Source organism: Dermacentor albipictus, chromosome 8 (genome assembly GCF_038994185.2).
Source record: "Dermacentor albipictus isolate Rhodes 1998 colony chromosome 8, USDA_Dalb.pri_finalv2, whole genome shotgun sequence".
Classification (NCBI taxonomy): Eukaryota; Metazoa; Arthropoda; class Arachnida; order Ixodida; family Ixodidae; genus Dermacentor; species Dermacentor albipictus.
Window position 1 is genome coordinate 71,171,477 of NC_091828.1, and position 14,069 is coordinate 71,185,545.

At 47.0% G+C, this 14,069-nt stretch overlaps 1 protein-coding gene across 1 annotated transcript in view; it reads right to left on the minus strand.

Moving 5' to 3' along the window:
- The window catches only part of LOC135920705 (uncharacterized), a 35,336-nt gene extending 21,616 nt beyond the window's left edge, over positions 1–13,720 (minus strand). The window contains exons 1-3 of the mRNA XM_070524650.1: positions 13,591–13,720; positions 9,703–9,809; positions 7,221–7,283 (exon numbers count right to left, since the gene is read on the minus strand). Of these exons, the coding sequence (XP_070380751.1) occupies positions 7,221–7,283; positions 9,703–9,809; positions 13,591–13,717 (297 nt within the window). The 5' untranslated portion in view covers positions 13,718–13,720. The remainder of the gene's footprint in view (positions 1–7,220; positions 7,284–9,702; positions 9,810–13,590) is intronic.
- Positions 13,721–14,069: the final 349 nt, after the last annotated feature.

Below are 14,069 nucleotides of genomic sequence, written 5' to 3' on the forward strand. Positions count from 1 at the left end.
TATATATATATATATATATATATATATATATATATATATATATATATATATGTATATATGTATATATATATGTATATATATATATGTATATATATATATATATGTGTATATATAGGGCCAGTAGCGTAGCCCCCCCCGAACAAAATTTCTGGCTACGCCACTGCATTGCAGATAGAAAAATTCTGATAAAAGTGTCGCATGGCGTTTTCCGCGTTACCAGTATATGATTGGACACTCTCACCGGTGAGCTTTCCGATTCACTAGAAAAAAAAGGACGGTTACCATAAAAATTGGCTTTTCGTCCCGTTAAGATCAAACTCTCAACCCCCTACAGCGGTTCTCGGCGTGACACTGCTGCTCTGTAGTTTCGGCTATGCCGAGTTGTAAGTCGACTTCAATGTTCACCTGTACATAACTGCTTGTAAATAGTTGCGCATAACGTATCGTTCGTTACCTTCAAAATATAAAATGTGCACGGCGTCCCGTCTCTGCTGCGAGAAGCAATGAACTAGGTGAGAAGGCGTGACGTTCGTGACGTTATGAGATGTTCGCGCAAAAGCTTTGGCGTAATTAAGGGCCCATAGAAGCCTTGAACAGCCATTAAAACCTTCCCATTGTGCCTGCTATTCAAGCTCCGCAAAGCGATACATTTGATTTCTTTTTAATGGTCGTTAGTTTGTGTTATACAGCTGGAATAAGCTGCTACGTAATGGAAATAACATTACAAGGCTTATCACTGCCTCTTCTTTGCTCCAAAGAACCTGCGCAATTTTGGAATGAACTATTCTTCCGTGTCAACTTTAATAGGCGAACATTGTATTCCAATGCATGCATATAATTTTTTTTTCAGTTTCTCAAACAACTCTGAATAGACAGTCAGGTGCTCACAAAGGTGGCAACAGTTCCAAGGTTTTTTTAAGAGGACACAGCATAAAAAGCGCAACACTAAATCAGTTTTGAAATGGAGCATTCTTTCAACTAGCTCTTATAATATAGTTGACGAAAAATGGGGCGGCATAAGCGAAAAAGGTGAAGGCTTTAGTTTCCTACGTTTAATTTTGGAAAATGGTCCCACACTACATATAGGAGCCCGTGAGGAACATCTAAATAACTAAATACGTAAATTTCACTGAAACCGGAGATCTGGTGCACGCCAATGTTATGTTATTGATTTCAATTTATTCTTGCGTATTCGCATTTTCTGTGCACGAACTCACAGGTTGGGTCTATGATAAATTTAGAAGTGCAATAGTTTATTTAATGGTAATTATACCCAAGCCGGTGGTGTCCAATTCCATGGCGTGACGAACAGCTATTGCGAGAATTCCATTGTGTCATCATCCGTTTTTCCTTTGTGTGTTTTTGTACCTTAGCAACTCTCTCCGAGTACTAAACCTGTTGTTATCGCGGTCCTAGAATATATATTTTTGCATCTAGCTCTTTAGTACACTAATTTAGTGCTTCTTTAGGATTGAAACACTATAGAATGCTTCATAACATGCCATGCTTTCGGAATAAATCATGGATATAATGAAAGCGCAATATTTGAAATGTCAATTTCTTCACAGCGTATTATAATCCAAAGTAAGGTGCATGTGTTTAAGGCGGCAATACTGCAAGGGTAATGAAGTCGAACCCCACTAAATATGAGGTGCGAAACGCAGGTGCGTAAGGGACTACTTTTTGCGGCAGACGTGTCGAACTTTTCATTTTCTTTGTATCGCTGTGGAGAGGCGAAGAGCGTTACGAAGGCCTCTCTGCCACGTGGTGGCAGCCTTTTGTTTTGTGTCTAAGTGCGTACCGTGATGATCTCTGACTGACGAGAGAGTTGTTCACGGGCGCCAGCGTAATGTCGCCCGTATCGTGTCACCACTTCCGAGTGTGACTTCTTCAGTACACGTTACGAGCGCTCATGGAGTGCGCGTTCGTCGCCGCAATAGTTCATTTATAGGCTCTCCAATTTTAATGAAATACGTGCTGCTTATAACAAAATCTACTTCCCGTCCTGGAGACTTGGTTGTGATGCCGATGGGTTGTAGAAGAAGGTCTTCTTTACGAGCAGATTGTTTTGTAGCGTAAACGAACACAATCCGCGATTAAAACCCTAGGGACAACGTCGGTGTGCCCTTCTAAATACTCGACGAGGCCTTTTAGCTCCGGGTCTACTCGTCGCTGTTCACCGAAATCTTCCGCGCTTATTATTCCAAGAAAGGCGTCATCATCCTCGTCATTTTGCGGCGGTGGGTCGATGGGGGCACGTGATAGGCAATCGGCATCAGAGTGTTTTCGTCCGGATTTGTAGGTTACAGTGACATCATATTCTTGCAGTCTTAGGCTCCACCGTGCCAGCCGTCCTGAGGGGTCCTTTCAGTTCGCTAGCCAACACGAGGCGTGATGGTCGCTGACGACATCATATGGCCTGCAATATAGGTAAAGGCGAAATTTCGCTGTAGCCCAAACGATGGCGGGGCATTCCTTTTCGGTTGTAGAGTAATTGCCTTCCGCTTTTGACTACGACCGGCTAGCGTAAGCTATAACACGTTCAAGTCTTTATTTTCTCTAGACTAGGACAGCACCGAGACGTAGGCTACTGGCGTCAGTGTGGATTTCGGTATCGGCGTCCTCGTCGAAGTGCCCAACTACTGGGCGCGACTGCATGCGTTGTTTCAGTTCTTGAAATGCGTCGGCCTGCGGCGTTTTCCACTTGAACTCGACATCACATTTAGTTAGATCTGTCAGCGGCTCATCGACGCTTGCAAAGTCCTTGATTGTGTGCCTGTAGTAGACACACATGTCAAAGAACCGACGCACTGCCTTCTTGTCGATGGGCAGTGGGAACATTGCGATGGCAGCAGTCTTCTGCGGGTCGGGGTAGACTCCAGACTTGCTGATGACGTGGCCTAGGAACAGAAGCTCATCGTAAGCGAAGCGGCACTTTTCTGGCTTCAGAGTGAGCCCTGATGACTTGATGGCCTCTAGTACTGTCGCAAGCCACCTAAGGTGATCGTCGAAACTTCCGGCGATGATGACGATGTCATCAAGTAAAAAAGACAGGTCTCCCATTTCAACTCTGCTAACACGGCGTCCATGACGCGCTGGAGCGTTGCAGGTGCCGAGCAATCTGAATGGCATGACCTTGAGCTCGTAGAGACCGTCTGGCGTGATGAAGGCGGTCTTTTCGCGATCTCTCTCGTCGACCTCTATTTACCACTAGCCAGACTTGAGACCCATCGACGAGAAGTATTTAGCGTCGCAGAGCCAATCCAATGCGTCGTCTATTCGTGGGAGTGGGTATACGTCCTTCTGAGTGATTTTGTCCAGCCAACGATAATCGACTCAGAAACGTATGGTTCCGTCCATTTTCTTCACTAAGACAAAAGGTGATGCCCACGGGCTTTTTGAGGGCTGCATGATGTCGTTGAGCAGCATTTCGTCGACTTGTTGCCTAATACCTTCACGTTTTCGAGTCCAAACTCGGTAAGGGCTCTAGCGGAGGGGTCGAGTGCACTCTTCGGTCAATATACGATGCTTTGCGACTAGTGTTTGGCGAATCCTCGATGACGTCGAAAACGATAAGAGCAGACTTTGTATCGTGGAAGCAGACTTCTGAGCAGTTGCTGCTTAACCATGAGGAGACTTGGATTTATGTCGAAGTCTGGTTCGGGAACTACGGTCGTCGGTGTAGATGCACCATAATCCGGGAGGACAACCGCATTGCTGGTTTCTAGAATTTCCTCGACGTATGCGATCGTCGTGTCCTTCTTGATGTGCTTGAACTCCCGGCTGAAGTTTGTCCGCAGCACTTTCGTTTTTCCAATGTGCAGTCGAATGATCCCTCTTGCGACACAAACTTCACGGTCAAGTAGTACACGTTGGTCACACCCTCGATGATGCCTTCTACGTCTGCAGGTGTTTTCGTGCCGACGTAGACGACAATGCTGGAGTGGGGCGGTATGGTGAGTTGATCTTCGAGCACACTCAAAGCGTGGTGACTACGACAGCTTTCCAGCGGTATCGCTTGATCTTCCGACAGTGTTATCGACTTCGACTTCAGGTCGATGATCGCGCCGTGTTGGTTCAGGAAGTCCATGCCGAGAGTGAGGTCTCGTGAACACTGTTGGAGGATAACAAAGGTGGCAGGCTAGGTCAGGTCTTGAAATGTTATTCTTGCGGTGCAGATTCCAGTCGGCGTTTTAGGTGTCCTCCAGCGGTGCACATTTGAGGGCCTTCCTATGCACCTTCTTGAAGTGGGTGGCGATGGGTCCACTTATGACGGAGTAGTCGACTCCTGTATCCACTAAGGCGGTGACTGCTTGGCCGTCGAGAAGCACGTCGAGGTCGGTGGTTCTTTGTCTGGCGTCGCGGTTAGGTCTTGGCGTCGGATAACGGCTGCGTCCTGTTGAACTGAAGCTGAAACGTCGCGTCGCCAAGTCTTCTTTCCTCTGTGTAGTCTTGACTTGATGGCTTCGTCGGCATGGCAGCGTCTCGTTGGTACATCGTTGAGATCGTCTTTTCGGCGTCTTCGTCGGCGGCGGAGGATCTTCGTCAGTTCGACGAACAGCAACCGCACCTCCATCAATTGCTGCCTTTAGTTTTCCGGATATGGGCTAACGAACCGGCCCCGGGCTGGGCCAGCGTATGGACGGCGCTGCGGTGACAGGTAGCGGCCTGGTAACGGCGAACGGGATGGTCGTCGAGGGCTCCACTGTGTGGCAGCGAGATAGTCGGAGGTGGCACGTGCGCGCGGTGCGTTGATGGCGAACCGTCGCAGTCCCATCTCGCGGTAAGGGAATCGGTGGTAGATGTGCCCGGCCTCCTCGCAGTGATAGCAAATCGGACGGTGGTCCTTAGTGCGCCAAACATCAGTCTTCCTTGGAATGCTGCGTGGGACGGCGGGTTGGCATGCTGGCGGCAGGGGTGGTGGTACACGGCGGAACTGTGTCGTCACTGGACCCTGCCGTGGGCGCGGAGGGGGAGCATGACGGCGGGCTACAGTGGCGTATGTCATCGCTTGCAGCTGAGGCTGTGGTGATTCAGGGGCTACTCCGAGTTGTTGTTGGAGCTCATCACGTACGACGTCGGCAACCGCAGACACTTGAGGCTGTGATGAACGGAGCAGCTTCTGCAGCTCCTCCCGCACGGCCACTCGGATTGTTTCGCGCAGGTCGTCGGTGGACAATGACTGAACTCCGGCGTAGTTTGTCGAGTTCGTGCGGCGGTTGAATTGCCGGTTCCGCATTTCTAGTGTCTTCTCTATGCTGGTGGCATCGCGAAGAAGCTCGTCAACAGTCTTCGGTGGGCTTCGTACCATTCCAGCGTAAATTTCCTCCTTTACACCACGCATCAGTAGGCGGACTTTCTTCTCCTCGGACATTTCTGAGTCGGCGTGGTGGAATAGGCGGCTCATTCCTTCTGTAAATATGGCAACGTTCTCGTTTATTAGCTGCACTTGGGCTTCCAATCGAACCTCAGCCCTTTCTTTACGGACGACGCTCGTGAAGGTACGTAAGAAGTTACTTTGGGAACAGCTCCCACGTTGTCAGTGTCGAGTCCCGCTTTTCGAACCAGGTCCTCGCAGCATCTTGCAAGGAGAAGTAGACGTGGCGCAGTTTGTCCTCAGAGGTCCAGTTGTTGAACACCGAAATCCTTTCGAAAGTCTCCAGCCAGGTTTATGGGTCCTCCGCCGAAGCTCCACGGAAGGCAGGTGACTCTTTAGGTTATTGAAGCACGATGGGCGACGCTGGTGCTGCCATTATGGTCGTTCACTTAGTAACGCTCTTCCTGGTCGTCTCAGACAAACATCCGTGCTCCGGGGGCAGTCCTTGCAGCCCATGGCTGGCTCGCTGTCCCTTCGCGACGCTGGTGTTGTCCTCGGGCTTCGGGCTTGGATCGCGGCTTTGCGGGGGCGTCCGGTATATGAACGCACAAGCACCTCCACCAGATGTCACGTGGTAGTGACGTTGAAGAGAGCAAAATGGTGACTGGCGAAACTAGCGTTTTATTCGGCGAACTTGTGCCCACAAAAGCAAGTTACACTCAAAGGAGAGCAATAGCTCGAACACGATCGGCGGTCGTCGAAATCTGATCAGCGGGTCAAGCACGTCGGCTTTTATACACCAGTCGTCGAATGTTCCAGTGTAATCACTGGGACCCGCGTGTCTTCCACAAAGTTCTACATTATTCGCGTCGGGCATACATGCAATCAGATTCCACAAGGTTCGGTCACAGACAGCGGATGGAACCATCGATAACATTCCAGAAACTTCCAATACATGCATGTGCATCCTGCGCTGTGCGATAACATAAGCAAGTACACGTAAGTATAAGTAAGATAAGCAAGTACACGTGTCACAATTGTTAATGAAACTGACCGGAGCCTGTTTTTTGAAAAAGGTGGCGTCTGTAGCAGCGAAACGGTACCTAAATTCTAATTGGCTGTGACGCCATGTCACGTGCGCACCTCGACGAAGCAGAGTGGGTGAAAGGAAACAGTTGTTGCCGCGCTGGCGCACCACGTGGTGCGTGAGTGGAGAGGGCGTCACCGCGATGCCATGTCGCTCTCTCTTCCACTCTCGTAAGCCTGTGTTACTCGCTCGTTCCTTGCCCGCTAAAGTTCTCGCCTGCAGTCTCTTTTCGCTTCGGTAATCGCTATAAAGAAATTAATGCATAAAAAGCAGACTAAATTCCTAAGAAATAACGCTCGCGATAGTGAGTTTCGAAATTACGACCCCACGTTTAGAGCCCGAGTGTTTTACTGACTTGGCTAAAGCAGCGCCATTTTGACGGCCATTCTGTGCACTCCGCTTTATGACAACATGCTACTTGGACCGAAATTTGTATTACTAGACGCGACGTGACGAAAGCGGGGGCGTCAAAATTACCGGGGTTACTCGGTAGCGTCCCCCTTAGGATTCTATGACAGTAAGTCAAGGTAACATGGTCGTCACGGATCGAAGCGCACCGACCTTGTGCTACCTGGGAGGTGTTGGCCAAGCGTCTCAACGCCCTCGCTTGCCCACTAGGAGTTCATAATTCGAAGGACTGCTCATCGGCGTTCAAATGGACGTTAATGTTTTCGCATTCAAAGCTCATAGGGAGTGCTCCGGTGTCTTCGGATCTTTAAAACCTTTGTGTCAGTTGAAATATCAAAACTTTATCAGAAGGGCCTAATATTAAGTCAGTTGTCTTCAACCAATGACAAAATGGAGGTCACATCTCACCTTGACAGTGCCCTGAAGCTGAGAATAGCAGAGATGAACCATGATGCAGCATTTTGGTAGACTCTGCACACGTGCCCGCGTTGAAAGAATGGCGTGTTAGTAAAATTCTTCCAATTTCAGGTGCGGAAATTACGCTGAAGATTAGCTTTACCCTTATCTGTTTGAAGTGCGAAAAAACAAGGAATATAAGTGGGGAATATTGTTTTTGGTGCTAGTACAGAACGGTGCTTTTGCAGTCAGGAATTCAATTTACGGTGAATTGCCGTTATTGATTGAACACAATGGCCTGGATCATCGCACTGGCATATTTTTTACGCGCGTGCATTTGGTAGAACTCGTCGAGCAAGCGAATTCTATGGATCAGTACACGGGATAGCATACCTGAAATGGTAAGAAGTAGGATTAGCGCTTTAAATAGAAGACACGGCGTAAGCTGCCGCGCAGTTCGTGTTTGGAGACGCAGACATGCTTATCTCGAAACATTTTACAAAGCGCTCGTGGTATTGAAAGTACACTTTCAAAAAGATTCCTTCGCGCGGCATATCGTGTTGCTTTGCTGATTAGTTGACAGTCTAGATTGTGGCAGATTAGCTTGACAGTTTTTGTTGACTGTCACTCCCTTTGCGGGAATTATTCGTGGTCCCCACAGCATACCATGATACAAAGTGCAATGGCGTTCGCTTCAAGGCCGCTCATTAGGGTGCACTGTGTGGTTATCTCACGCGTTTTGAAGGAGTATGACAAAGTTATGATGTATGCCAATAGCTACGTGAAAAGCTTTTGTGATTGTAATCCAACAAACACAACATACACAGCAAGCAAGAGTGAAGACAGTGTTTTCACTCGGAAGTGGCATTTCAATTGCAACGCGCTGGCATCAATTTCGGTATGTCAAAAAGAACAGGAGCCAAGTTGGACAATGTCTAAGCTTTCTTAATTCTCTATCGATCACGGCGACTACACAAGAATGGCAGTGATATGTCAAGGAAGTGAAGTTTCCTACTCTATAATTTTTTTGTAGGACATGACTGATACATGTTCAAACAGGAAAACAAAACGGCTATAAGAAGAGTGTCGGCGTTCAATGCGCGAGCACAGCTGTTCCGCTTATTCGTTACGCATAACAATTATCAAGCGAGTTTGAAGCATATGTTGAAAGCTGCCGTAATATTATCAGCCCACAACTGCTCATCAGTTTGGAATGAACGCAGGCAATCCTCGATGAAGGGGATTCTCTGGCGTAAGAACATCGATGCGGAGCGGGGATTTTTGGCATCGTTCATTGGCCCGTATTCAGTTCTTTGTGTGTCCTCACTATCGCTAATCGGAATCTTATGCTCGTGTGCCCGGTTGTTAGCCCAGCTTCCTGCTTATTCATCAATGATAGTCGCATATAACTGTTTCTAGCGTACGCGAGTCACATTGGTTCAAAATACTGCAATGCGCCGTACTTTATATAATATTCTATTATACCACGTTATAATATATTTACGCTCGAATATATTTTCTCACTGCTAGATAATCATGCTAAGAAAGTGTTAGTTTGGATCCTGCGTGAGCGCAGTAACAGGGTCTGATGTACGGTGCAGTAGACCTTTAAAGGCAGCAACTAGTGATTCTTGAGACTATCATGTTAAGAGGCTATCATGTTAAGCACCTCGTAGGAATGAAGTGCTTAATGTGACACGTTTGGTAGAGCTATATTGTGTTGTGCCATACTACGAGCACCACATGGCAACCGCGAGGCGACGGGAGCTGCCATACCTCACGCACCACGTGGCTACCACGAGGTGACGGGAGCTCCTACTTCTCCATGACGAATCAAGAATTCGACACGGGAGGCGATTTCAAGAAGCGCCCAGCCATCTCCGCGACGAATCAAGAATTCGACGCGGGCGACGTCATCATCCTGCCCCGCCTGGTTCCTGCCGAAGAGAACCCACCCAAACTGGTTCCTGCCGACGAGGGGTCACCGAAGGGATTTAAGGGAGAACCGGTCCATTGTGAAAGGAGAGAGTCGATTCCTGCCGCCCAGTCGGTCTGATGCGCTCTTACTGCTACCTGTACGCTATCATCCACTATCTGTAAATATTGTATAAAATTTTTCCTTTCTTCTTCGTCTGCGGAAAGAGTCCGTCTTTCGTCTTCCACCCCGAAGTCACAACAATTGGTAAAGAAACGCTTTTGCCGAGGCCTTGGGTGTCAAAACTGAGCTGTAGCCAGTTCCGAAATGATAATTTCGTGCACACTTTAACAATGAATCACACTGAATGTTCTAAAACACATATATAGACAAGTAAAGTTCGCTATGTAAAAAAAAACGCGAATACAAAAGAAAATTATATCGTACCATGATAAGACAAGAAGCTGTCATTTTTCTGTGATGCCGTTTACATGCGTAGTTTCAGAAAATCTATACTGACATGACCAAACGTTAACTGTCAATAATATAGAGCCAGTGATGGACTCTTTTGTTGGCTACCTTGAGGATGACGTCAGCAGGCATGTTGAACTTCAAGGCCAGTCTGTTTCCGCACTTGGCCAGAAGTCTGGCTGCGGTTGCGGCACTTTTGGAAGTGGTCACCACACCTGAAACACAGATTTAGGTGAAGTAGTGTTATTAAGAGGTGTAACTGGCCCGAGGTGCACTGTCGGTAACACATTCGATAAGTTTTCGAAGGAAAAAGACGCCTGTGACAAGTCAAAGGTGCGGGAAGGAATGTGTGGCTGGATCTTGTGGCTGCTCCCAGTAGCGAAAATGTGGCACTTTACCATTCAGTAGCCACCTATAAGTTCTCCACATTAAGAGCATAGTCAGAGTTTCCACATTTCTCAGATCAGCAACACTTAAACGTGAGAAAATATGCTGCAGTCAACAATCAGGATACTAAATCTTAACGAAAAATACTAACATAACTTGCATTGTTGAAAATATTCAATATTTATTGAAAATTTATAGGCAGTTCTGCGAAGACACTGAACAGTTTCTCGGCTCGGTTGCGGCAAGAATGATCTGCACCACAGACAAACGAATGTTTTTATGAAGTTCATTGATGAAACGTTCACGTAATGACACGGCTGAAATTTTGTTATCGCTATATATTGATTCTGAGTGGGTGGCACTGCTTTGGGTATCTCCAGAGTATTCGACTGTTAGGAAAAATCAGTATCTGAAAAAATTGGCGGCTCCCTGCATTTCTGTTCTTTTGAAAGCAGTCTCACCCTCAACTATACGTGGTCAATAAATCACAACACTATTGGCGTTGATATGAAAATTGTAAACAAGCTCTCAACATTGGGAATTTTAGAATGATGCGAAAGTTGGCCCGTATTCATTCGCTGTTGTCATGACTTGTCCTGTGTACGAGGCTGGCAAATATTCTACATAGGATCATTCATTGACATAGGTTCGTTCATAGTCACTTGCATTCACAGTTATGGACACCAAGTTACGCTCACACTCGTGTCCACGCATTCCCACTCACATATGTACTTACGTCCACTCACACTCGCTGACTGCGACACTCATCCATAATCACGCTAACCGGCGCTCACCGCTGTTCAATTTCCCTAACTACTCATGTCCTTCGTCACTCATCAATGCTTTATTGTACGTCTGTGAAGTGAATGTGGAGTGATTTGAGTCAGTGTAGTTAAAAAATTAATATATGGGGTTTTACGTGGCAAAACCACTTTCTGATTATGAGGCACGCCGTAGTGGAGGACTCCGGAAATTTCGACCACCTGGGGTTCTTTAACGTGCACCTAAATCTAAGTGCATGGGTGTTTTCGCATTTCGCCCCCATCGAAATGCGGCCGCCTGGCCGGGATTTGATCCCGTGACCTCCTGCTCAGCAGCCCAACACCATAGCCACTGAGCAACTACGGCGGGTAGTCAGTGTACTTGTGAGTGAGTACGCCGACCTATGAACTTACGAAGCTGTAGAGAAAGAATATTATGGACAAGAATACTGTGATTGCAAAGTAACACACAGTGGGCGTATCCAAATGTGACCAGAACGTTTCTCTCCCTCCTAAATGCTCTGAAGTTTTTTATTAGTAGCGGTGACTCACGCGAGTGTCAGACATTGTACTTGATGTGCACCAACCAACGTGTCCCATATTATAATTGCATGTTTGTTATTTCTAAGATCTTATATTTGCTCAATAAATGTGCAGTGATTCTTGGAGACTGGGTACAGTAAGCAGCTACACTGCATGGAATTGCGTTTTAATAAATTGGCTCGTTCTCGTAATTTTTCCTGTTGTCAAGAGAGCGTCAACATTTCATGGTGGGGTTGTAGTACAGTGAAAGCTCGGTAATTCGAACTTCAATAATTCGAATTTATGGATAATTCGAACTGTACGATTTGGTCCGGCCAAGCTCCACAGAAGTCCATGTATAAAAAAGTCCGTTAATTCGAACGCGAGCAGGTTCCCTCACGGATAATTCGAACTACGCTCGCCTGGCACACGGCCAGAGAAACGCGCCTACTGCCTACACACAAGGCTGTATTGCCTCCGAAACGGAGAGAACGGCGAGAGAAGGCAAAATCGGAAAAAAAATCTAACCGACGCGGGGTCAGCCAGAAGGCAGCGGCGGCTGCCGCCTCTCCGTTCTACGTAACCTCCGAGACTTCTTGCCCGTTGCGAATCTCGGAGGCTTTGCAAATCTTGTACAGCTGCTAATGTTGTGCGGAGATGGCACGGCAAGCTCCGAAACACAGCGAATCAAGTACGACGCAGCTGCGCTTGCAATCAAGAACCAACGAATCAGGGCCTACGCCACCTTCACATGTTCAGCGTCTTTGTCTCGACAGTCTTCATCGGTTGTGCACCTCTGTTTTCAGCTTAGGAGGTATCGGCCGTCGCGATTCATTGTGATGGTGTTAAGCCTCGGCTCACGTTCGTTTCGGTGGACATCGGTGGTGTGGCACAGTCGGACCCAGAGCTTCGACTTGAAGATGGCGTGTGCCCGCGGCACACGCCATCACTTTCTGACACGCCAAATTCCTGATATGCCCTACTGCTTCCAAATCGCAGTGTACTGTTGCCCTCCTTCCCTTTCGTTAGTTCTAACTTTCGTTAATTCGAACTGAAGCGGCTTCCCCTTGCGGTTCGAATTAACGAGCTTTTACTGTATAACGTTTTCATCCCTTTCCCTTGTATAGTAACAAACTGACAATGAGCAACATTTTTCAAAACTGCTGGGTAATCATAAAACGCTGTCTCTTAGGAAACAGTGTGCCACTTCTTGCTAGCTTCACTCATTGTGACCAGCCAAAGTGGCGTAATGGTGGCATTGGCGGGCGCATTTTGGCTAGAGTAAAGCGCAAGAAGTACCCGTGGATCATGCATTGCGAAGTACCCCAAGCGGCCAAACATAATCGGGAGTCACCACTGCGGCGTGTGTTAATATTCAATCTTGGTTCTTTATGTGTAAATTCTCGGCATATTTTTTAGCTTTACACATTCTAACTTCAAGCTTTATTAAATCTGATGCGTTACATTCGACAAAATGAGTTAATTTTGTACAAAACCTTCTTGCAGTTTGCAGAACTTTCCGAGTCACACTGGTAGACTCGGAAAGTATTGTATTGTATTGTATTGCATTGCAATGTATTGTTTTCAGCCAAAATTGCGGTCAGAGCATAATATAATATCAATGAGATGCCGAATGAGATGGAGTTTTGTTTGATTCTACGAACGGGTATGTCCCTCAGATTAGGTACCATGCTCAGAGCAGAGAAATTTTGCTAGTGCACTTCCAGAGATCCTTAAGCAATTGCTAGACGGGGTTAACACGCTTGAAATATTTGGGAAGAAATCAGTGCCCTATTTCTGAGCTTTGCTACAGGTCACGTACATTGACACAGAAAGCCTAACAGTGAGCTGTTCCGACATGCAAGCCTTATGTCTCGAGGAACATTCCTCGAATACTTAGGTACCCTGCGTAGGTTGCCCACTTGGTGAATCCTTGTGACTTAGCTCCAACAAGTGACACAGATGCAGCAGCGCGTGCAAGTGGGGTGGAGTGAACGATATTTAGAGGGGTGCATAGAATTGGCGGGGGCGAAAAATACTATTAAAATAATCTTGCTTTATGTCTTTTTAAAGGTATTGATTGTCCACAAATACCTTTCATCACAGTGTAAGGTGGCATACATTCATTACGGAAGGCTATATTTAGAACATAGTAATCGCACAAGCTGTTTACAATAATTGATCGATCACACACGCGCAGAAACGCACTATACGTATTCCCATTGAAATAATTCAGCATAGCAACAACCACCTCCAAGAGATCAGAGTAGCGTTCATCACTCTCCGTTTTTTAAATAATCAGCACATCCCAAAATCCCTGGCTTACCCGATCTGCCGCCACAGGGGTCTCTCCTCTTCAAGACTGCTTGACCAGTTAGTGTCAGCAAAATAACCGCAATTCCGTAGAGAGGATACTTTCGCATGACTTCTCCGTTTCTAAGCGCGTGGAGCATTCCCAGCGGTCACCTGTCGAATATATGTGATCCATGACTGGCAAACAGGGTCTGCACATATCTGGGAGAGCGCATTCAAGCAAACATTTTTCCCCGGTTCTATATCCACCTAAGTACGTGGCACAGTTTGCACAGCTTGCTACCCCGAAGGCAGAAAAGCACGTATCTTCACACGTGCTGACACAGGCTAGTATTGCGACGCATTGCCGAGAAGCTGCATACTCAGCTTTTATATGGCGTTTGCGTATCCGCCTTTTGTATCCTAGTCGTTCCGTTTAGTTCTTAATGAATGAACTCATCGTACGATGCCGCTTTTGGATGACACATTTTTTTCAGGTTGCTCTTCATTTTT